This window comes from Monodelphis domestica, chromosome 4 (genome assembly GCF_027887165.1).
Source record: "Monodelphis domestica isolate mMonDom1 chromosome 4, mMonDom1.pri, whole genome shotgun sequence".
In the NCBI taxonomy this organism is placed as follows: Eukaryota; Metazoa; Chordata; class Mammalia; order Didelphimorphia; family Didelphidae; genus Monodelphis; species Monodelphis domestica.
In genome coordinates, this window is record NC_077230.1 from 450,392,520 (window position 1) to 450,418,059 (window position 25,540).

The 25,540-nt window shown below is 40.6% G+C and overlaps 1 protein-coding gene across 4 annotated transcripts in view; it reads right to left on the reverse strand.

Moving 5' to 3' along the window:
• LOC100017179 (zinc finger protein 287-like) overlaps positions 1 to 20,949 on the reverse strand; it is a 36,245-nt gene extending 15,296 nt beyond the window's left edge. The window contains exons 1-5 of one of the 4 annotated variants that reach the window (XM_007492201.3): positions 20,540 to 20,949; positions 16,798 to 18,252; positions 13,712 to 13,797; positions 3,240 to 3,366; positions 2,184 to 2,276 (exon numbers count right to left, since the gene is read on the reverse strand). In XM_007492201.3, the coding sequence (XP_007492263.2) occupies positions 2,184 to 2,276; positions 3,240 to 3,366; positions 13,712 to 13,797; positions 16,798 to 17,197 (706 nt within the window). In that variant the 5' untranslated portion in view covers positions 17,198 to 18,252; positions 20,540 to 20,949. Of the gene's footprint in view, positions 1 to 2,183; positions 2,277 to 3,239; positions 3,367 to 13,711; positions 13,798 to 16,797; positions 18,253 to 20,486 lie in introns of all 4 variants that reach the window. The other 3 variants (XM_007492199.3, XM_007492200.3, XM_007492198.3) reach the window with 3 other exon arrangements.
• Between the last annotated feature and the right edge of the window lie 4,591 nt (positions 20,950 to 25,540).

A 25,540-nucleotide genomic window follows, 5' to 3' on the forward strand; every position in this document is an offset into this window, starting at 1 on the left:
AGGCTCTGGAGAAAGGCCCTTTGGAACAGTCTCTGGCTGGAAGGCTCTCTGGTGAAATCAGCTGAGATGGAGCTGGCCTGGTGTTACTAGAATCCTTGTTTAGTCAGACCTTGTGGTGAGTGTTAAAAAAACTGACTGATTTCTCTCTTAAGACTCAGGTCTAGGCCATATTGGCTTGAGGCCCTTCATACTTATTCCTTTCTTACTCTCTCTCTTTGATTACTCATTGTATTGTTAATTAAAAATCTCTATAAAACCCAACTGACTTGAGTATTTGAATAATTGGGAATATTTCCCTGGCGACCACCTTATATTTGATTTAAAACCCAAGACACTGTAGTGAAACATATTTCTTCTGTCAAAATTTACTCACCCTCTCTTATATCTAACCCAATTTATATCTTCCACCATTTTAACTCACTACAGTTTAAGACCTCAACCATTTTAAATCTCACAGCAAGAGTTAGAAAAATTTACAAAGGGGGCATCTGGGTAGCTCAGTGGATTGAGAACCAGGCCTAGAGACGGGAGGCCCTAGGTTCAAATCTGGACTCAGCCACTTCCTAGCTGTGTGAGCCTGGGCAAATCACTTTATCTCCATTGCCTAGCCCTTACCACTCTTCTGCCTTGGAGCCAATACACAGTATTGTACTCCAAGACGGAAGGCAAGGGTTTAAAAAAAAAATTACAAAATGTAAAATAAATAAATTTGATTACGTTAAAGTTTTTGTACAAACAAAACCAATGCAACCAAAATTAGAAGGGAAGCAATAAATTGGGGAAAAAATCTTCATAAAAACCTCTGACAAACATCTAATTACTCAAATTTATAAAGAGCTAAATCATTTATATAAAAAAGTCAAGCCATTCCCCAATTGATAAATGGGCAAGGGACATGAATAGGTAATTTTCAGATAAAGAAATCAAAACTATTAATAAGCACACAAAAAAGTGTTCTAAATCTCTTATAATCAGAGAAATGCAAATCAAAACAACTGAGGTACCACCTCACACCTAGCAGAGTGGCTTACATGACAGCAATGGAAAGTAATGAATGTTGGAGGGGATGTGGCAAAATTGGGACATTAATGCATTGCTGGTGGAGTTGTGAATTGATCCAACCATTCTGGAGGGCAATTTTGGACTATGCCCAAAGGGCGCTAAAAGACTGTTTGCCCTTTGACTCAGCCATAGCAGGAAAAAGACTTGTACAAGAATATTCATAGCTGCACTCTTTGTGGTGGCAAAAAATTGGAAAATGAGGGGCTGCCCTTCAATTGGGGGATGGCTGAACAAATTGTGGTATATGTTGATGATGGAATACTATTGTGTTCAAAGGAATAATGAACTTCAGGAATTCCATGTGAACTGGAATGACCTCCAAGAATTGATGCAGAGTGAAGGGAGCAGAACCAGGAGAACATTGTATATTGTGATAAAGGATGGAAAGGATGAAAACCTTTCCATCCTTTATCACAGTTCAGAGACTGATACACTGTGGTACAATTGAATGTAATGGAGTTCTCTATTAGTAGCAATGCAATGATCCAGAACAATTCGGAGGGATTTATGAGAAAGAACACTGTCCACATCCAAAGGAAGAACTATGGGAGCAGAAACAGAGAAGAAAAACAACTGCTTGATCACATGGGTTGATGGGGATGATTGGTGATACAGACTCTAAATGATCACCCCAGTGCAAACGTCAACAACATGGAAATAGGTTTTGATCAAGAACACATGTAAAACCCAGTGGAACTATGCATCTGCTACAGGAGAGGGTAGGGGGAGGGGAGAGAAGGAACATGATTCTTGTAACCAGAGGAAAATGTTCTGAATAGCCTAATTAAAAAGAATTTAAATAAATAAATATTTAAGTTTCACACAAAATACTTTTCTTTCCAACCACACTGAAACATCCCAAGGACAGTAACCAAATTCGTGCTCTGAAGCAGAGGTCACACCCATATCGGCCCATCTGTATGCACTCGCTGCATGCTCAGAGAAGTGAGGCAGGGAATGTTTTCTCCCCTAAGAGCAGCGAAAGAAACAACTCTCTCAGGCTTTGGCTAAATTCCCAGGCCACTGTGAGGGAGGCTCCTTCTTCATCATCTCAAGAGGGCTTCATCCGTGGCCAATCTGCTGAGCCCCTGCTTCCCCCTGCCCAGATCTCACTCACTCACCTAGACAGGAACCGTTGGCAACATCTCTCTTCAGGCTCCACGGTGCCTCTTGCTCCAGCTGGGAGATTATGTCTGGTTTGGAGACAGGAAGACCTGGCCATGAAGAAAGAAAGGGGAGCGGCATTAAGAGACAGAAATACAGAGCCAGCTCAGGCCACTCTCACCCCTTCTGATGCAGGCAAAGAACAGGAGCTGTGAAGGTCTAAGGCAAGAGCCCTTCACCTGAGGCACAGGAATCCTTTCTGCATTTTAAAACATTATTCTGAGAAGGGATCCCGAGACTTCACCAAACTGCCAAAGGGGCCCAGAGCTTCAAGACCATAAAGAGACCTGGGTCCAAAGGCTGGTATAAAGTACCTCAGAAAGCCACTCTGGGGAGGGAGAGGGGAAAAGGGGAGAAACAGAGGGGAAGAGGGAGAGAAAGAGAAAGAGAGAGAGAGAGAGAGTGTGTGTGTGTGTGTATGATTACAACATGGATTTGGGATCAGAAATAATAATAGTATTCATAAGAATAAGTAATTATACCACCTTTTATTTACATAGCACTTAAAAATATCTCATTTGAGCATCACAGAAATTCCTGAAACTCTACGAGGTAAATATTATACACATTTTGCAGAGGAAGAAACAGACTCAGAAGCCAAGGGACGTGTTCATGTCATACAACTATTCAGTTAGAAAGCTGAAACTGGAATACAGATTATCTGAATCAAAGTCCCATGGTGCCTCTCTGTAGGGAATTTTTATGCCTTATGATGCTAGAATTTTGAAGAAATCTTGGAACATGGGTTAGATAATCAGGAAGGCTCTAGGTCATGTGTAGTACAATGATATTGATAATTTCTAGTTTCATATAGATTTTCCCCATGGGAATAGAGAGCACAGACATCCTGCCCCTTGGCACCAGGGGAATAAAGTCTTCTTTCCCTATATCTCAAGTCAAAATTCAGCTGAGCTGAACACTTTGGATACTTCAACGTTTCCAGGAAATGAAGGCACAAAGATAATCTAGTGAGTAGATTTTGAGTTATTGGGTGGGGGGGAAGCTCTCCTTACCTAGGGACACCAGGTTTTGATAGTTCTCCAGCGTCACACTCCTGTACAGATCTTGCTGAGCAGGGTCCAGTTGCTTCCATTCTTCCCAGGTAAAATCCACAGCTACATCCTGAAAAGTCGGTGCTTCCTGAAACACCAAAGAAGTTCCTGATTACCCAGCAGACATCATTCCTCACTTGGCCATGGCACGGAAAGCCAGGATTATGGCATACACAGAAAGTGGGGCTCCATTCTGAGGGGATCCCAGAGCACTCCCAGTCACATGGGCACAACAGACTCCAGGTTTGACTTAATAGGAGATTTTAGGGGCTGTGCACACTCCTGACTTAGTAATAAAGCTTCCCCTCAAACAATATCTACCCGAGTGAGGCTCAGACCTCCAAACCACAGACAAGATGCATCTGTCTCCTACTTTGTGATACAGTCTTGGGATCAGAAATCCCACTCTGAATATTCATTTCCAAGTAGCTGCAACAATAGACTCACAAGTATAAAATGCTCTAAAGGTAGCAAACTGCAAGGGAAATACTGTATTTTTATTGCTGTGATCCTCTGAGTTCATTAGAGTAGAAAAGCTTCTTCTAACAGTGTTGTCAGCCAATGTTCTGAAATTTCTAATAAGAGAATCTCCAGGAGGACTAAGAGCTTGTTAAGGGACCTGCCCAAGGACACTCAAGTCAATTCGTGTAAGAGGTAGAACCTGAACTCAAGTCTGCAGATTAAAAATCTCTTTACGTGACCCCAGAAGACGTTTCTAGGAGTATACAACATAGGCCTTACTTTCCATTATTAATCAAAGATCCTAATAATGAATAAGAAATACTCCTGCACAGAACTTTTCATCAGAATAACTAACATTCATATAGAGGACAAAGGCTGGACTTGTGATTTCATTAGACCTGGGAATACCCTCTGTGAATGTCAGTCAGCACCATCTCTAAAACTTAAGAGTTTTTAACAGAGCTGCTTAGAGCACTAAGAGGTTAAGGGACTTATCCAGGGTCACTCAGCCAGTATATGTCAATAGTAGTACCTGAATGCACATCTTTATTGTTCAGAGATGAGCTCATTCTCCACTATATAATGCTGCTTCAAAAATGTGTATAAAAATACAAACATGTATAGTACTTCATTAGCAGTATTAACACCAACAATAACTTATAGACAGCAAGATTTATAAAAACTTTATAGATATTATTTGATTTCATAACAGCTTTGGGAGGTATAAGTTTAGGAAATTGAGGCAAAGAAAGATATGTGACTTTCCTACGATCAGAGACAAGATTTGAAACTAGGTACTCCTAATTCGAAACCAACACTTCATATGAAAATTTTTAGGCTTTAAATACCTCTCTCCTTATTTAGAAAAAGAATTTATTTTTTACCTTTTTTATTCTTTAAAAATAAGTTTTGTTCTTTCTTATAACACCATAGTATGCCTTGTGTCCCTAGACTCCTTCCCCTCCCAGAGACCCAACCCACGTGACAAATATTTTTTGAAGAAAAAAAATTAGCACCACTGATGGAGACATTGACAGAGCCCCCCAGTGTGTGTGCAAACTAACAACCAGTAAACTTCCTACACCACGAAGTGGTAAGTTTGGAGTAACTTCTTATCTTGTTTCATTTGAGTCCCAGTTACCTAGTCTACATGTTTGTTACATTTCCTTTTTTTTTTAAACCCTTACCTTCTGTCTTAGAGTCAATACTGTGTATTGGCTCCAAGGCAGATGAGTGGTAAGGGTTAGGTAATGGGGGTCAAGTGACTTGCCCAGGGTCACACAGCTGGGAAGTGTCTGAGGCCAGATTTGAACCTAGGACCTCCCGTCTCTAGGCTTGGCTCTCAATCCACTGAGCTACCCAAGCTGCCCCCGTTTACATTTCCTTTTGATGTATAATTTTTTTTTCCATTCACATTTTTTTATTTATTGTGTAGTTTTTTTTCCTTTGCTGCCTTCAGTCTGTATCAGTTCATGTAGGTCTTTCCATGCTTCTCTGGATTCATCATACAGCATTTGTTACGGTGCAGTAAAACATTCCTAAACAACTTTGTTTTCAACCATTCCCAATTAATGGCCTTGACTTTGTCCCCCAATTCATCATCATTACAAAATGTGCTGCTATAAATATTTTCAAGTATATGGGGCCTTTTTCTTATCATGGACTTCCTTTGCATGTAAGTTTAGTAAAGGAGTCTCTGGTTCAAAGGATATTAGCATTTTAATAGTTTTATTTGCAAAACTCCAAATTGCTTTCCAAAATGGTCACACCAGCTGTATGGTTCCACCAACAATTAATCGGTGTGCCTACCCTTCCACAACCCTGCTAACCTTGATTCTGGTCCTTTGCCAATTTGAAGTTTTGCTTTTTGTTTGAGTTTGAGGTGGAGCTTCATGGTTATTTTTATGTACGTTTCTCTTTTTAGTGATTTGGAGCATTTTTATATAGATTTGAATACTGTGTAATTCTTCTTTTGAAAAAAGTTTATTTGTATCCTCTATTTATCTATTGGGGAATGGCTGACACACCTACATAGTACATATGTACCTACATAGGCATCAGTATTATGTGTGCAGAAGCTTTTTAGTTTCACATTCCCTTTTCTGTTGTAGACACCATATTATGCTCCTTCATTACTTTACTTTAGTAATCTTTCTTAGGGTGGCCTTGTTCCCACTATCTTACCTCTCCTCACTCGAGTCCCTCTTCTTTTTTGCCCCTTCACCTAGTCTAATTCCTTAGTTTTAAATTTTCATTTCCTTTCCTTTCCAAAAAATGATTTTGCTCATCCTTTTCATTATCCATCTTCTCTTTCTGTTCACTCTACATCACCATTCTTTGATCTGCTCTCTTTCTCTTTTTTTCTATGTATTCTTCATGATACAAAGCTTCCAATGAAAGTGAGGAGATGTCCATCAATTGGGGAATGGCTGGACAAATTGTGGTACAGGTTGGTGATGGAATACTACTATGCTATAAGAAAATAAGCAAGATGATTTCAGAAAAATATGGAAAATCTGCAGGAACTGATGCAGAGCAAAATAAGCAGAACTGAGAGAATATTGTATAATGATCATGTGATAGTCTTAGCTACTCTCAGCAATATAATGACCTGAGACAATTCTGAAAGACTTATATGGGGCATGCTATCCACCTCCAAAGAAAAAACTGTTGCGAGTTAGATGGATGAGGATCAAAGCATACTATCTTTCACATCAGTGTACCTACAGTTTTATTCTGGGGTCTTGGTTTTGTATGAATGTGCTCTTACAGCAATGACCAACATGGAAATGTGTTTTGCATGATAATAAAAATAAGAAAAAATTTAAAGCTTCCAACATATACATTCTAGGGTCTTTAGGAGCTTTCTGCGGGGGCTCACTTCATGGATTCCCCTTGTCCAATGTGTCTCATTTCCAGAGCAATGCCAATTATTATAACAAAAACAATCATAATTATAGCATCTAACATTTATATAGTAGTTACAATTTAACACTGTGCTAAGAACTTTACAATTATTATCTCATTTGATCCTCACAACAATCCTAGAAGGTGGTTGCATTTTGCAGATGAGGAAAGTGAGGCAAACAGAGGCTAAGTAACTCAGGGTCACACCGCTAATAAATATCTGATGCCAGATTTGAACTTGTCTTCCTGAATTCAGGCATGGTACTCTATCCACTGTGTCATTTAGTGCTGCCACATTGGAGGGTACCTCCCCTACTGCATCCCTGATGATATGGTCCAGTAATGATTTATACCACTCTTGTTGGCCTTTTTCCCCTATGTATGACCAGACATTTTCCTGTGTTCATGCTCTCCCACTTCTCCAGGAGCCAGCTGCCCCAGAGGAGGTTCCAATTCCTCTCCTCCACCCTGAGTCCAAGTAGATTTTTCAAGCATCAAATTCCCCACACCTTACTCAGTACAAAGTCCTCAACTGCCTTGATCACACATTTCTCTTCATTCATAGAAACATTCAGCAATTGAACCCCCCTCACCTTCCAAGTAAGATCTTCTTTTCCTCCTCCTTTTCAATCTTTCTCCTCTCCCCCTAACCCTCTCCTCTGTAGGGTCTTCTCTTTTCCTCTTTTACCCTCATTGCAAGCCCTCAACTTAAGCTTGATACATCACTCACTCCTCTCTATTCCTCTACTTCCTGGCCGCCCTTTTAATATATCTTTTCATGCTATAATATAGTCCTATAAAAGCAGCACTTGCCTGAAGACAGAATTGCCATGTTTTATCTATAATACTGTTATCCATCTCTTCACTGTTATTTCTACCAGAGTTCCATTTTCACCTCTGACTCCTTCTTTGTACTTAGAAAGAAATCTATTATTTGGTCTTTCCATTGTCATTATTACAGTTATTGGCCTTGTTTGCTGCATTTATTCACTCCTACAGCATTTCTGCTGGTTGGGAGTATTCAGTGGGCAAATCATCTCTTCGCTTTTGGTTTTCCTTCTAAAAATATTTCAAACTCTTCTTTATTATTGAATGTTCATCTTTCATCCTTTATGTATAGATTCATATTTGCAGGAGAAGCCACATTAGGCTGCATCCTGAGTTCCAATGACCTTCAGAACACATTCTTCCATGCCTTTCTCCTTTTTCTAGTGGTTCTGGAATAGTCTTGAGTTATTCAAATGTCCTTTCTTCCATATTTTCAAGTCTTTCTCCTGATGGCTTGCAAAACTTGTTTCTGAATTGTATTGTTCAACTTAACCACTATGTGTCTTACAGTTTGCAGCCTTGGGCTTTTATTTTCTGGAAGCAATCTGAATTCTTTCAATTGGAATTTCATTTTTTATATTTAGAAGTTCTGGACAATTCTCTTTTTCCTTCTGAGAAACCTATGATCCTTACATTTCCTCTAAACATTATGTCTGTCAACTGAGTATGTTTTGCTTATGTAGTGAACATATTTTCCTTTAATGTTTATTGTTAGCTTCTTTTCTCCTAGGTTTTCTATTAGTTCTGTGTATTTAAATTCCCAACCTGTTTTTCTCTCTTTGGTGAGGCTTGCCATTACAGATTCATTTTTTTTTCTATCCTACTTATTATTTTTGTTGTTGCAAGACAAATTCTGCACTCAAAATTTTCATTTCTCTTTTGAGCTACTTATGAACAGTATGCACTAGTTTCATGTTCTCTAATTTCATAGGTTCCTCTGCTTTCTCAAGTGTTGGATCATTATTCTTTTTTCCCCAGTCTTTATTCAGAGATGCTGGAATATTTTTACTACATCTGTAGACCGTATTTCCCTCTGTTGTTACTATTTTTCCTCTTGATTGGCTTGTTTTATGTCTAAGGTCTTCTTCCTAAAATCTTCAGTGATTTCAGTCTTCCCCCACCTCACTTATTTTCTTCATTACTCACTTCTGAATTCCTTGGAGGCTTGACCTCAAAATGGTCTCACTTTCCATCCACTTTGAGCATTTCATAGTTAAAGAGCCTAAGTCTCTCTCCCAGATGACTTGTGAGAGGTCAGAATTAGTTCCAGCAGAACTTTCTTTCCCTCAGGCTCGGTGCATAGACCCTCCCAGACGATGTTTCATCCAAGTGACTTGTCCACTCCTTCTGTGCCTCAGTTCTCTGGCCTGACTCCAGTATGCTCATAGTCTGCTTTCTTCTGGACCTCTGCTCCCAGGTCGTAGTCCTTGGCAGGTTTTGTTCCTGAAGGTCTGTTACCTACCTGCTAGCCAAGGCCCAAGAAGACTTCCACAGCCAGTAGCCAGAGTCTCTACAGCAATGGAAAGGAGAGGGGGAATGGGGTGCAGGGGTGAGTTTTGTTATAAGCCTTTTTGCTCTTGGGTCTGCTACCAGCCTCACTTCCAATAGTGTGAGAGGTGGGAAGGGTGCTAAGTGATTTTTTTCTATCTTTTTTAGAATCTTGGGCATCTTAGACCACTGAAAGCCAAAATGCTTTCCTTTTGCCATGAAATTTTTCTTTCTTTTTTTTTTTTAATTTAAATCCTTACTTTCCATCTTAGAATCAATACTGGGTATTGGCTCCAAGGCAGAAAAATGGTAAGGGCTAGGCAATGGGGGTTAAGTGACTTGCCCAAGGTCACACAGCTAGGAAGTGTCTGAGGCCAGATTTGAACCCAGGACCTCTAATCTCTGGGCCTGCCTTTCAATCCACTGAGCCACCCAGCTGCCCCGTGCCATGAAATTTCTGCTTTGTAAAGTTCTGAGAGGTCATGAAGAGTGGAGAAATTGTCTAGTGGTTTGCATTACCTAAAAATCCCAATAATTCACTTTTAATCCACATAATCTTGCTATGAATGAAAGAAGCCCCTAGAGAGTGCTTACTCGTTCTTAAAATGATCACTGAGTTGGAGATTTTAGCTTAGCACTTTTAGCACACTTAGCACTCTGAGTTGCAACCAAATTGCCCAACTGACTATTCCTCACACATGATAGTCTATCTTTGTGCCTTTGCAATAGCTATCCAATATATCTGGAATTCTCTTCCTCATCCCCACCTCTTAGAATCCCTACTTTTCTTCAGAATTCAGTTCAAATGTCACTTCCTAAAAACAGCCATGCTGATTCTCCCAGCTGCTTAGGCCTCACTCTATAGATTACTTCTATTTTGTCTTGCATTTATAAATGTCCATGTTTTCCTTAAAAGAATGCCAACTTATTGAGGGCAGGATCTGTTTGGTCTTGGATTTCCAGGGTCAAGCACTATGTATATAACAAATGCTTATTGAGTGGCTTTAATTAAATTATTGCACTTTTTGAACAGTTACAGTTCTCAAACTAGTTACCAGATTGAGCTAATCCTAGATAGTTTTCATATAAATATTCTGAATCACTGATTCTAGGGCTTTGTCTCATCCAGCTTTTCTTCCACAGGGGCTGGGCCTATGTCCTTATCAGTTCCCAAATCCTATTCTGATGCTTTTTTTTGTGTCAAGGAAGACTTTCTGGTTTCCCAAGGACTCTGCAGGAGACCATGAGTTCTAGCTGGTTCTACTAGCCTGGAAAGTCCTAGAGCAGTGATGGTGAACCTATGGCACAAGTGCCAAAGATGGCACTCAAGAACACTCTCTGCGGGCATGCGGCTATTCTTCCCCTACTACACTCCCCCCACCCCGAGTTTATTTCTAGAAAGGCAGAGGGACTTGGACAGAGCTGCTCCTTTCCCTTTCTCCACCATGTCTGGTGAAATTATTTTCACTTTATCTGCCTCTCTGCTCAGCAGCCCAATGGGAGCACTTTCTTCTTCCCTTGTGTGGGATAAGGCGATGGGACAGGGAACACTTGGTATTTGGTGGAGGGAGGGACACGGCATGTGGTCTCTGAGGGGGTGGGTGGGCATGGCACTGGGTCTGGGGGATGAGTAGACCATCACTGGCCTAGAGTATAATCCTAGCTTCAGACAATGCAAGTGGTCCCCAGAAGAAACCTTAATAATAAGTAAAGAAAGGCTTTCCTGCAACAATCAGGTGCTTTGTGATGAATTCTTTGGCCAAGGAAACCCATGACTCAAAGCAAAATACCAAATGGCCTTCAGACTGTGTGGCTGCCTACTGATTCTACAAGACAGAAACAGAGATAAAAGATACTAAGAATCACAGTTGTTAGAGTATTTCAAACATTAACTTAGCAGCTGGTACTCTAAGCATGAGGTCCTTGTCTTATGACCAATGATGGGACATTCTACTAGAGAAAATGAATGCCATTTTAAAATCTCGATATGAAGGAAACTAAAAGATAAAAAAGATTTGTAGCCAAATGGAAGGATCTCTCATAGGATCTTCTTTCAGAAGAAAATAAGAGCTACTGAAATTGATTTAGCAATCACACATTCAAAGGCAAAAAGAAATGTCATTTCCTACACCTTTGGACTGTCTCTCTCAGAATCCCAATGTTTATGATGTGAATGAGCTAACATCTCCCCACAAAGATGCCTTGCCATTTCCATGTGCTCCAAGCATGACTTATACTGTATTCATCTTCTAAGTGCAGAGTGGTCTGTCTCCCTCATTGGGATGTGAGCTCATTAAGGACAGGGAGTATAATTTTTTTTGTCTTTTTTGTATCGCTGGAGCAAAGTATAGTGTAGGAAACAGAGCACTTAATTACTTGTTAACTAAGCCAAAAACACTTCCCCACCTTCATTATAGAGGTGGGGGACCATAAATGTTGGACTCTGCATAAAATATCGGAGTCTTTCTTGACTTTACTCTTGGGGAAAATTTTGTTGGATCTTAATTTTTAAAAGAAAGTATTCTAAGGGATATCTCTCCAGGAGAAAGTGGGGGAGGGATATGATGACAAATGGAGGTGATATTAAAAAAAACTGTGAATAGAATTATATTTACAAATTATCTACTGATCTATATGCCTTCTGCAAAATAAACAGTTATGACAATAATCACCAAATGTATCAAGACCAATTGTAAAAGATATGAGATAGTAACAGGCAGGCTTCTATAAATTATAGAGTATACTATAAACTCTACAACAGGTCCCATCTTTATAGTTATGTAAGCATATGTGAGATCCCACTTTGCTTCTTACAGGTTGACTTCAATATTGTATTTCATTCATAGGATAAAATACCACTTTAAGAGACCTTCTCTAACAAGTATTGATAATGCCTACATCAAAATGATATGGAATTCTGTGAAAGATAGAAGAGAGAACTTCATTTCCCTGCCCTCTGGTTATTAACAATGGCCAATCAACAAGGAGACATACATTTGCATAGATGTGTGCCACTAACATAGAGAACACCCACAAATGACTCTAAATACCAAAAAGATTTCCTGATTGATGGTGAGGTACTTCTCATGATCCTCTCTGTAGATGATGTACTGATTTCTCTATCCCCCTGAACACTAAAGAGCCTCCTAAATAAGACTCATAATCTCACAAGAGTTTGTCCTATCTATCCACACAGGAATCCAAGTGAAAAAAGAAAGTTCACTGTTCAAATTATGGCATAAAACTTTTAGTATAAACCATAAAACTGTTCTATCATAACATATGTCTGCGATAGACCGTGCAGATAGATAATAAGCAGGACCTAAAATGGAATGGGGAAGAGATCAGGATGGCTTGCATTTGTGTAATGATTATATGGCTGTGAATCGTGGAAAAAGTTATCCACAAAGCAATGGATAAGCACTAATTGGACAGTACTGCATTACCAAGTGCAAAGGATGATATGTATGACTGAAGAAGGCCGTGGGTCTTCCTTGTATTAAGAGGAAAGGCTAACCAAGGAAAAGCCTACACACTCCACTGGCATCCACATATGCCAAGAGATCTGGAGGAAGGCTTTCTTCATACTGGGGGGACCCTTTGTTGGAAGACTATAAGAACCTGGACAAGAGATGCACAGAATGAGGTGTGGCTGGGTTGTGATATGTAACGCTGGAGGGAACACACACATCAATGAGATCTTGGATTCATCAACCTATGTAAATGTAGGAATTCAAAGAAGGCAGAGTCGGGAACCTGCACTAGAATAATAACTCAAGATTTATGGAAGAGATTAGACTTTAAGTCTCAGAATCCCCGAGTTGGAAGAGGCCTAAAAGCCCATTAAATAGGCCATGCCTGAAGAAGCCCCACTGTAGTATACCTGATAAGTGGTCCTCCAGCCTTTGATTGAAGATCTCCAATAATGGGAAAACCATTACTTCCCAAGGCAGCCTATTCCACTTTCAGATATCTGTTGACAAGTTTTTCCATATAAGAGGGCCTCACCTCTTAGCAATGTCTCCCATTGCTGGGGAAATAAAGACAAAAATCAAACAATCCAAACTCCTTGTGATGGCATTGAAGGCTTCTTCCACTCTTATTCCAACCAAATATAACAATATTCCTTAACATAAACCATACGATACACTCAAAGCTACTGTTTGCACTGTTTCCTCTCAACTCTGAGTCTTATCCCCTCGACCCCATCCCGCCCCACTGATATCCTCTATGAACCCATTATCTTATATCTTGCACGATCTCTTCTTTGCTACACAAATGGAACAGTTACTGCTTGCTGCTCATTTTGGCTCTTACTCAGACATTTCCCTGGGTCCTTTTTAAAAGATTTCATTTGTGTTACTCTGCATTGGTTTTATCTCCACTTTAGATGTCTCTCCCAATGACATGAAGCTCAATGTATGCAAAGACTCTCTCTCTCTCTCAATGCTACTTTTACCAACTACATGGTACGTCACACAGTATGATGATCACTGATTAATCCTGAAGGAGTTGTTGAATGCGGAAGTGAATGTTGGGTAAAGTAGAGGGAGACAAAAAAGGAAGAAACCCTTCATCAAGTGGAGCTCATTCTACATGGAGTGCATCTTCCAGGAAGGTGGGGTTAGTCACATATTATTGGCAACTAGAGCTCAGGTGCCTAAAAGAGGTTCTACTGAGGCAATAAATGCAACAAGAAAAGATGTAGCAGCTCTAAGGTCTAAAAAAATGTAGTCATTTCAACTCACCTGGCATCTGGCCAGCAGGGACATACAGTCCTGTCCCTCCTCAGTGCTCTCCTCTTGGGGAAGTGCAGAGTCCTCAGAAGGCAGAGCTGCAAAGTGAAATGGAGATGATCAGTATTATCTTGTAGCTATCAGATACCTCTTCTTCCTCTACATCTCCTTCCTTAGGGGAAGGAGACAAACACCATTCTTTCAGCTCCAAGCACCTGTCACTACCCCTGAACTGCTGAAGGTCCCGAGAGGGCTCTACCCTAAGACCAAACACATATGGACAATGAAAATTTACCTAACTCATTATTCTGTGATGAACCGTCTCTCCCTCTGCCACCCCACCCTCCTCGCGCCCCCATCATCATTCAAGTCTTGTTTCCTGTCCTCAACTGCCTAATTAATCTCTTATTCCCATTCTGCTTAATCCAAAACCACTAATGTCTCACTTTAAAGAGGCTCTCCTAGATGCCTGCTCCAGATTCAAGACTTGCTTTCACTTTAAATTGCTTCCTTTCCCACTTTCCTCTTTTGCTAACACTGAGGCCTGGCTCCCTTCTGATGACATAGCCTTCCTGGTCTCCATTCATTCCCTGAAAAATCACTGGTTGAGGTGGGTGAGTTGCAATATTCCTTGCTCTCCAAGGCCACCTCAAGTTTCTCCCTTTCCATCCTCAGTCAGTAACTAACTTCTTCTTCCTTGAGGTTCACTCAATCTATACCCAGTCAAAATTCTGGTAGCTGTTATCTACAAACCACCAGGCCACTCTTTCCTCAATTAGTTCAGAGCTTTATTTCCTCCACAATTGTTCTCACACTAGGTGACTCCAATATATGTATTTCCCATCAAGCATATTCACCTTCCTGATCCTTCTATTTCATTTAAGTATTAATTTCACTCCACTTCAGCCACAGATGGTCAGAACCTTCAGCTTTTCATCCCCTACAAATGGCCATGTTTGTTAACTGTGAAATTCCCTTATCTGATCACAATATATAGTCATTCTACCTCTTTCTGATCCCTGTAAGGCAATTCCTTGTTTAACATCCAAAATTTCTATGTCTCTCAGCTAGATAGTAAATAGAGGGCTGGGCCTGGAGTCAGGAAGGAATGAGAAAATTTGGCCTCAGGTACTTACAAGCTGTGTGATCCTCACTTAACTGCTGTTGACCTCAGTTTCCTCAAGTGTAAAATGGAAATAATAAAAGCACCTATCTCCCAGGGTTGTTAAAGGAGATGATGATATTGGTAAAGCACTTAGCACACAGTAGGTTCTATACAGGAGTAACTAGGGGGCACAATGGATAAAGAATCAGCCTCAGATTCAAGAGGACCCAAGTTCAAATACAGCCTTAGACACCAGCTGTGTGATCCTGTACAAGTGACCTAACCCTGTCTGCCTCAGTTTCCTCACCTGAAAAATGAGCTGGAGAAGGAAATAGCAAACCACTCCATATCTGTCTAGAAAATCCCTAAGTGAGACAAAACTAAACAGCAACAAAAGGCGTGTTACAAATGCTTAATCCCTTTTCCCTCTCCCCCTTTTTCTTAGTTCTTTCTTAGGCTGAGCTATACTCTTCCTTCCTTCTGATCTTACCCCTCAGTGAACTACTTCACCACTACACTGTCATCTACTCTAATCCTTTACTCTTATTACATGGCCCAACTGTGTCCTGTCAAGTCTCTGCCTTGGATCACTCCAATCTTTTACTCTTTTTATTCCTATAAATATGCTGCTGAACTAAGCTGGAGAAAATCACACAACCATGTTTATAGGACCCACTACAAATTTATGCTTCATTATCTCAACTGAGACCTTACTTTTACATCTCTCTAATTAACTACCCTCATTTAGCCCAGTGGCTTTTTCAAACTTTTTCACCCTCCTAAAACCGTCCTTGGACTCCCACAACCCTCACGCTCTAGCTGAGAAACCTGTCTAATATTTTATTTTTTAAAATGAGGCCATTCCATTACGAGTGCCCTCTTTTCTCCTCATCTCTCATGTCTTCTGTCACTCTCATTCTCTACCCGTTTCACATGATGTGGCCCTTCTTGCTAAAACAAACATCTCTACCTGCACAAATGATCCCTCTCCATCCTTGTTCCTCTACTGATAGATTACTCCCTATCATCCCCACTTTCTCACTTATCTCTATCAAGTGACTGTTACCCTACTGCCCATAAATATGCCTATGTTTCTCCTATCCTTAAAAAGATATAACTTGATCCATCCATTCCTGTTGGGGATTCTTCCACATCACTGCTCCTTTTTTGAGGAGACTATCTACAAAAAGTACTTCCATTTCCTTGCCTACCACTCTCAACAACTCTTTTGAATCTAGCATCTGGATTTATTCAAAACTGCTCTCTTCAAATTGAATCCTAATCACCTTTGACAAATGTAATGTCTTTTTCTCAATTCTCATTCTTCTAGGCTTTTCTGTAATCTTCTTTTCTTCTCCTTCTATATTATTTAATTTCGGGGGATTGCACCAGTTTCTATAGATTAAGCCATTTTTATGCTTTCATCTATTTATCTGACCCTAATCACTCTGCTGACCCCTAGTCTTGCATTTTCAACTTTAACTGCTAACCAGATATCTCAACTGAATGTCCCGTGGACATCTTAAACTCAACATGTCCAAAACTGAACTCATTTCCCCACCATTCCTCTGTTCCTAATATCTCTATTAGTAATTGAAGGCACAAAAATTCTCGCAGTCACCCAAGTCATGAACATTCTATTCCTCAGTTTTCTCATTATAAAATGGCAATAACCATATTTGCCCTACCTTTCTTGGAAGGAAGAAAATTAAATATAGCAAAAATATATTCCTGCTGAATCTGGAAACCAATCAACTTCAGCCCGGCCTAAATGTTCAAGCCAGTAGAGTATGCATGGGAAGGCATAAAGCATTGGTGGGGGAAAGTAAGATAACTGGGCCCTATCCTCCTGTACATCCTTTTATAGGAGCCATCATGAAACTTTAAACACTGCTATTCATTGCCCACACTAGCCAGCATCCTCTTAACTTGGAAAAGCCACTCTAAGGTGCTTATTTTTCCACCTACTCAGCCCATTGTGTGGAAGTCTCACCTTCTTCCTCTAGCATTTGGGCCAGATCCTCCACCATGGCCACCACCTCTTCACTATTCTCTGGATTATGTGATTTCACCCAAGTCCTGATTTCTCCAGGCAGGATGGTCAGGAATTGTTCCAGTACCAGCAACTCCAATATTTGCTCCTTTGTGTGAATTTCTGGCCTCAGCCATTGAAGACAAAGTGCCTGAAGTTGGCTCAGGGCCTCATAAGGCGCAGCCCCTTCTGGGTATCGAAAAAACCTGAAACGCTGTCGAGAAGCTTCAAGGTCAGGATTCTGTTCAACTTGGATGGCTTCTTGATTCCCGGGGACATGTACTCCTAGGATGTTATCCCATGTGTGTGGAATAGGAATTTGGGGGTAAGGATACAGAACCATCACTTTCTTCAGAGGCATTTCTCCAGTTGAGACCTTCACTGAGAAATTAAAATCTGTCCCTACTAGGAAGCTAACTTTCTATAGGTCCAAAATGGACACTTATGCACAGGGGAACTGTATGCAAAGATCAGAAATAGGAGGATGAACCTAGCAGCCTCAATCCATAGCCAGAACCATGGACCTTGAAGGACCTGTGGGTCCTTCATACAAATTGCCCACAAACTAAGCACCAGGCAGTCTTCTTGAGCAAGTGCTAGGAATGGCCTCAGATATATATGGATATATATTCAGAAACAAATGCAGGCACTGAGAAACATAAAGATACTTAGTCCTTAAGCTCTCATTGCAGAGTAGGAAGATTCCAAATCTGTCTGATGACAAACACGCATACAAAATTGTGGAAAGGAGACCAGGGTCCTGAATCATCAGATCCAAAGTGCACTGCATAAATTTAATGGCATGAAAAAAATTTTAAGATTCCACTAAAGATAATATGTATATTATATTTATTGTAGTGTCTAATGGTAGTGTTAAAAAGAACCAAGAAAATCATTAATTCCTAGAAACATTTTTCCCCTTAACTGAAACTCCAGTCATTTGTTGTTTCCAAAGTGAATATCCAGTTTTTGCATATGAAATGGGCAAAGTATCTCTTAGCTCTGAATATTAAAGATGGTATATATTCCAGTGCAATGAGAGGTAAGCAACATAGGTGAGATAGCAGCTGAGAGGGGCATAAGTATTAAAGTATTTTTTAAAAGACCCAGGCTTCATGTTTGAATTCCTAGGTCCCTAAACAAGAACATCAGTAAAGACCCAGTCACGTTAGTCAATCATTTCCAGCCCTGAGCCAACAAACTCTGTCACCCCAGGCCATCTCTTCCAAAGCAGTTTACAGGGAGAAGAAAAAAAATCTTCCATTCTATTCTCTTCATTTTCTCTTTTGGAATGTGGAGGCAGTGCTGGACTTGTAGCAGAGGAGATCTGGGTTAGAATTCTGATGCTAACATTCAATAGTTGCTTGGCCTTAGGCAAATCAATCCACCTTCATTTTTAAGCTGCAAGATCCTCATCTGTAAAAGGGGGGTAATAATAACTCAATTACCTACCTCACATGAGTGTTATTAAGAAATCACACAGCAAACCATAAAAATCTATGGCAATAAATATCCCTTTTCCCTTTACACTTTATCTCTGTTTTTATGAGATAATCTGTAACCAAATGAGATATTTGTAAAGGGATTTGCAAACTGTAAGATGTAAGATGATCTATCTTTCTTTTATTTCAAAAATGTGTTTAATTATTATTTTTAGTCCCAGATTCTCTCCCTCCTTCCACCTCTCTCTGATCCATTGAAAAGCAAGAATTCTGATACGCATTCTATTTATGAAATAATGCAAAACATTTCAAAATTAGTCATGTGTTCCATTTTACCTCCTGGGAAATTCTTCCCGTATCCACAGTTCTGACAGGTAAAATTTCCCCTAATTTACTTGTAACTCTTCTGTCTAATTCATGTGCCCATTTGATCTTATCTTGGCATTTGGTGTGAAATGTTCTTTTATGCCTAGTTTCTGCTAGACAACTTTCCAGTTTTCTCAGCAGTTTTTGTCAATATTGAGTTCTAATTCCAATACCTAAGATCCTTGGGTTTATCAACATTAGATTACCCTGATCATTTATTTCTGCATATCGTGTATCTAATTAATTCCATTCATCAATCACTCCACTTTCTTATTGTACCATGTTGTTTTGATGATTGCTGTTTTGAAGTATAGTTTGAGATCTGGTACTGGTAGGCAGCCTTCACATTTTTTTCCATTGTTTCCTTTGATATTCTTTTCCCCTAACTCTATAAAATAATTTTGGTTGTTTAATATGGAACTGAATAATAAGTGCAGGTAGTATTAATAAGTGTATTATATTAGCTCAGCCTATCCTCAAGCAATTTATATTTCTCTAGTTCTGAAACATTTTGTAATTGTTCAAATAGTTTGTGTCTTGGCAGGTAGATACTCAAATATTTTAAAGAGCTGGCAGTTACTTTAAATGGAATTTCTCTATCTCTTTCTGCTGTTTTGTTAGTAAAATTTAGAAATTATTTACTTGGGTTTATTTATTATCTGCAATTGCTGAAGTTAATTGTTCTAGCTCATTTTTTTTTGTTAGTTCTCTAGGGTTCTCCATATATAATACTATGCTATTATCTGCAAAAAGTGATAGTTCTGTTCTCTTGTTGCCTGTTCTCATTCCTTCAATTTATTTTTCTTGTGTTATTGCTATAGCCAGCATTTTGAGTACAAAACAGAATATTAAAGATGATAATGGACATCCTTGTTTCACTCCTCATTAGAATGGAAAGACCTTTTTTTTTTAAAACCCTTACTTTCCATCTTGGAATCAATACTGTGTGTTGGTTCTAAGGTAGAAGAGTGGTAAGGTCTAGGCTATGGGGGTTAAGTGACTTGTCCAAGGTCACACAGCTGGGAAGTGTCTGAGGCCAGATTTGAACCTAGGACTTAGGTCTCTCGACTTGGTTCTTGATCCACTGAGCTACCCAGCTGTCCTCCAGACTAGAAAACCTTCTGGATTATTCCCATTATAGATATTTGCACTTTGTTTTAGAAAGATGCTACTTATAATTTAAAGAAAAGCTCCATTTATTCCTGTTTTCCTGTGGTTTTAATAGGAATAATTATTGTATCTGTCAAAACCATTTTCTGCAAATACAAATATAATTTCAAGATTTCTGTTATTATTGATATGGTCAAATACATTTATAATTTTCCTAGTACTGAAGCATCCCTGAATTTATGGAACAAATCCAACTTAGTTATAAGGTATAATCTTTGTGATATGCTGCCATAGTCTCTTTGCTAATATTTTATTTAAAATTTGTGTATCAATATTAAAGAAATTAACCTCGTTTCGTAGGTTTTTGCTCTCAGGTATCAAAACAGTATTTGAGTTTCAAAAGGAATTTGGTAATACTCTCCTCCATCGATTTTCATATAGTTTATATAGAACGCTACATAAATTGAAACGACAACGAAGATGACGACGATTTCTACGGGGCCAGAAGTCCAGTAAAGAACTTGGCGATGAAGCTCCTCCCCTCCCCGCCCCACCATCGGGGGATCTGAATTTGCCCCTCCCCCTAAGACTGCAGCATCCCTCCCTCCAGCCCAGGTTCTCCAGTTTCAACCTCCATTCTGCCCAGGACACCCGCTCCATTTCTCTTTTCTGCCCGGCACACCCATCGCATCCCAATCCCTCCAGTCTCACCCGCCCCGCCCCGCCCCTCACCGTCTACCCTTTCTCCGGCAACTGAAACTGCTCACACCTTCGGGCCTTCGGACCTGATTAAGCAGAACTGTGAACAGCTCGGAGGGAGCACGCAGGGTCTCGTTTGCGCCAGGATCTCTTCCGGTTTTGAAGGCGTAGAAACCGCGCAGGCGCAAAAGCCTAGCTCCTTCCTGCCCCCTCCCCGCTGCGCACGCAACCTCAGATCAAGGATTCCCAGAATTCTTCCGGAGCTTCATCTACCCCTATTCCCTCCCCCTGTCCACAGGTTCAGCAGGATGTGACTCTATAAAGTTCCTGACTGGTCACAAGCTGGTTACCAGCAGGGCCAGGGGATCAGAGCTCTGGCCGTTCAGACTAAGCACAAATGGCGGCCCCCAAATCGTTCCTAGCAATAGGCTGGAAGAACAGAGAGAGCGCAGTGCGACCTGACAGCTGCCAATACAAAGACTCGCTACCCTCCTGCCAACCAGAAGGCTTGCTACCTTCCAGCTTATCAGGGCGAGCTCTATTCTTCCACCTATCAGAAGGCTAGCTACCCTCTATTACTATTCTCCCGCCAATCAGAAGACTCGCTACTTTCCGCCAATCGGGGAAGTGCTAATCCCTAATGGGTTTAGGCCAACCCAGATTTTCTTCTTTCCCTGATTCTGTTGTGTCTCTATGAAAACTTCTTTTTTAAACCCGTGCCTTCCGTCAGTCTTGGAATCAATACTGTGTATTGGTTCCCAAGGCAGAAGAGTGGTAAGGGTTAAGCAATGGGAGTTAAGTGACTTGCCCAGGGTCACACAGCTGGGAAGAGTCTGAGGCTAGATTTGAACCTAGGACTTCCCAACTCTAGACCTGGCTCTCAATCCACTGAGCCACCCAGCTGCCCCCTGCATGAAAACCTTTTAAGCGGCTATTCTTTCCTTTGGCGGTGTTGCTCATCCTCCTTTGGTGTCCACTTGGCACTCAACTCTCACCTGTGGCTCCATGAAGCTGTAGCATACACAGTGGCCACAGCCTGGTAAAACTGCTTCAGCAGATGGGCTAAACTAGGTTGAGGATAGGACAGATCCCATACCCTATGGAGAGTTAGGGGGAATGTCAGCCCCAGGCATATGAAAATTTCCCCTACAGATGGGATATATAGGAACAATTTGTTCAAGGCTGTGGAATGCTTAGAGCTTGGTCAGACATTCACGATACCAAAGTTAACACTGCATCCTGGACTGGCACCAGTTTTCCTTACTTTTATCTTGTCTCCAGATTTCAATGACTAGAACAGAGGCTGCTGACTTTTGTATAACTGAAAAATCTATTACCCTTGTCAACATGGAAATCTAGAGATCCCCAGTTTCTTTAGTTTGAGTGTAGAAACCCCAGGTTTTGACCTTGTCACAGGAGAGGTTTCCCCCTGAGGGAAGGTCCCTCTTCACCAGACAGTGAACTTCCTGGTAGTTTGGGTGGGAACAGCTAATCCCATCCCATATTGAACATCCCTTTTGTCCCAATGGTTTCTTCCCCCTAGGCTAAGGTCCATGACCAAGGTGACCCAGCCCTAGGCTGAGTCTTTCCCTTTTGTGTCCATTGTAGGGCATCAGCCCCTCACTATTATTTCTGTCTGGAACTCTTCATTTTCCTTTCTCACCATTGTAAAGTCAATCAACTGTCCCTCTAATCCTAAAACCCCCCAGGTCATCTAGAGTGGTATATAGGCTCCCCAAGTTCTTTTGTTCCTTGGAGTCCATCCTGAGTTGGTGGCACTCCCAGGGGCTGGTGACCAGGATGTCTTGACTCTGTGCAGTCTTGGAAAGCAGCTCTGTTGTCGTATTAGTAGCCCTAACCCCTTTTCCCTTGATTAAAGAGTAATTTTTGACTATTTTATAGTTCTGTTTTTTTTCTAGTTGACACCCTAAAAAAGAACTACATTTACCAGGAACCCACTGACTTCCTGTCATTATTTACTTCCTGTAGATAGGGGATATTAGGCCTGATGTGGAGGGTCCCGCCTCTTTGGCATCTTGGCTCAATGGTGGTGAGTGGGATTTTCAACAGGCTGATCAGCCATGGACACATGGTCTATTTTGTATACTCTTGATTTCTAATAATCATGAATAAATCTCCTAAAATATTTTATTATTGAGGTTTAATTTTTAACTTATACTTTGCTACTGCCTTAGGTAAATCCAATTCATATAAGTCATGACATTACTCCACGGGCTTCTTTGAAACAAAAGTCAAACAATAGTGAAATGGTCAGAAGTGTGCTTAGTTTAAAGATGAATTTGACAGCCATGTGGAAAACTGAGTGGCCTGGAAAGAAACTCAAGGCAACAAGACTAGGGAGCAGTCTTTTGCAATACCTCAGGTGTGAGATGATAGGGGCCTGAACCAAGAAAGTAGCAATGTTGGGAGAAAAAGAGAGTGTATGTGAAAGAGGTTATAGAAGAAGAATCAAGAGAACTTTCCACTAGGTTGAAATGGCGGTTAGGAATATGTGAGAGATGATAAGGAATAGATCAAACCTGGGTTATGAATTTATTATTGGACCTGAGAGGTAAGGAACCAAGAAAGAGGTGTCTATAAGACCTAGAGAAGAGAGTGACTGCTCTAAGCAACAGGAAACAAACTCCAGCCTAGGCAATAGAAGGCCAACAAACCCAGCTAGGCAATAGGACAACAAACAACAGTGCCAGGGTTAACTGTTGCCAACATCCCCACCCCCTAGTGCTATAAGATCTGGTGATTTCCCCCACTCAAGATAGAACTCTATAGCCAATTCTCTTGGTACTGGGCTCCCCTTTGCTGCTCCTTTCCTCCATTCCCCACCCCCCAGAGGCCTCAGTAGCCATCCACTGGCTTTTAGCTCCCCCTTGCTGCCTCTTTCCTCCATTCCACCACCCTGATGGGACATCCCCTTCTCTCCATTAAAGCTTTGCTCTATTACCTTATTCTGATCTTATTGTTTCTTGTGTTAAACTGCTATCAGTTAAGACTGATATCCAGGAAAAGAGTGTAACTGACAGTGTTAAAAGATGGAAAGAGGTCAAGAGGGATGAGGTTTAGGAAAAGACCATTGAATTTGGCCACCTGTAACTTTGCAGAGCACAATTTTAATTGAACGTTGAAGTTGGTTGCCAACCTACAGAGTTTGAATGAAAGTAAAAGGTGTTGGAGACACCATCTGGAGATGGCCAACCCTAGGTATTTATCAATGAAACGGAAGAAAGAGGATAAAATCTAGTGGGGATGAATTTATCAAATGAGACTTTTTGAGGATAGGGAAGACATGGTTTTATTTATGGCTGGAGGGATGGGGCCAGTAGAGACAGAGAGATTGAAAATGAATGAAAAAATTGGAATGATAAAGAAGGAAAGTTGCTGAGACAGAAGACCCAACACCTACCATGTGCCAGACCCTCTTCTGAGTCCACAGGATACAATTAATAAAAAGAGTCTTTGCTCTGAAGGAATTTGCAATCTAAGGGAAGTGGTGAGAACGGACATACAAAAGGAGGAAAGAAAGGTAAGTTTCTTTCCTGATTTCTGAGGCCTGAAATTTGACTCTATTTTCAGAAAACCACCAGTCAGATTGATTTAGGTGATCACCAACATAAAATAGGAGGTAGGAGATACTCAGGCACCCCACAGTATCAAACTTTTCGGACGTCTGGAAGCCTCTGTTACCTCCAGTATTTGGTCTGGGCAAGCCACACCAAGGTCAGAACTGGACAAAGATAGGTCCCTATTTGTGGTAAAGCTCAAGAAAGAGACAGAAACAGGGCTGAAGTCAGAATCTGCATTTGAGAACTAAGGGAGAGACTAGAATACTAGAAATGAGGGGCTTGGTAATTGATCTTAGCCAAAGTCTGTTAGTAAACATTGATTAGATACCTACTATGTTTAAGCACTGCACTAAGCTCAGAGGACCCCAAAGAAAGGGAAAAAAGCAATTCCTACAATCAAGGATGCACAATCTAGTATAGAAACATGTGGAGATGGCTTGTGTATCATTATGATGAATTTCACCCTTAGCTGATCCAGGCAAGAGTTTTTTGGTAAGGAGATACATTAAGTTCAACAGGGAAATAAGTGAATAGAAGGAGAGAAGACCATAACAGTTTAAGAAGAGTAGAGTTGATGAAGAAATAGTCGTCATTATAATAATAATAGGTAACCTATAGAGCCTACTATGTATCAAGTGATCCATACAGTAATCTCAGGTGTTATTATTGTCTCCTTTTTGCAGATAAGGAACCTGAGACAGAGGTACTGTGACTTGCCTGTTGTCACACAGGTAGTAAATGTTTGAGCTTGGATTTGAACTTAAGTCTTCCTGACTCCAGACCTAGGGCTCTATTCATCGTGCCACCCAGCTGACTTAAGGTGGAAAACAAATTTCAACCATTGAAGATGCTTCAAAAAAGGGAAATTCAAAAGGAAGACTTTTTTTAAAAAACCCTTACCTTCCATCTTGGAGTCAATACTGTGTATTGGTTCCAAGGCAGAAGAGTGGTAAGGGCTAGGCAATGGGGGTCAAGTGACTTGTCCAGGGTCACACAGCTGGGAAGTGTCTGAGGCCAGATTTGAACCTAGGACCTCCTGTCTCCAGGCCTGGCTCTCAAACCACCGAGCCACCCAGCTGCCCCCTAAAAGGAAGACATTTAAGATAGTGTTAAAACTGTTTATCTGCAACTGGGATAACTGAAATGGTGGTCATTTCCATGTCACATTACTAGTGTTGATCTCGTTCCCCTACTCCACCTACTTTCTGTTTCAGAAGATTGAGGCAGGTGCAAGGAGGATAAAAGGAAATGATGGAGAAAACAGAATTAATTATTATAATTAAATATTTATGGGACAAATTCATCCATAAAACAGAAGAGAGTAGCAGGATGCATTAAGAAACAGAACCCAACATACCAGGCATAAGAAACGCCTATGAAACAAAAATTCACAAAGCAATAAAATGAAGGGATGTCATTCTGTAATACAATGTGGAAACCTATCCCCAACTCACTCAAATGAATGCCCTTTGACCGAGTGATAACCACTAGTATACTTATCAACTA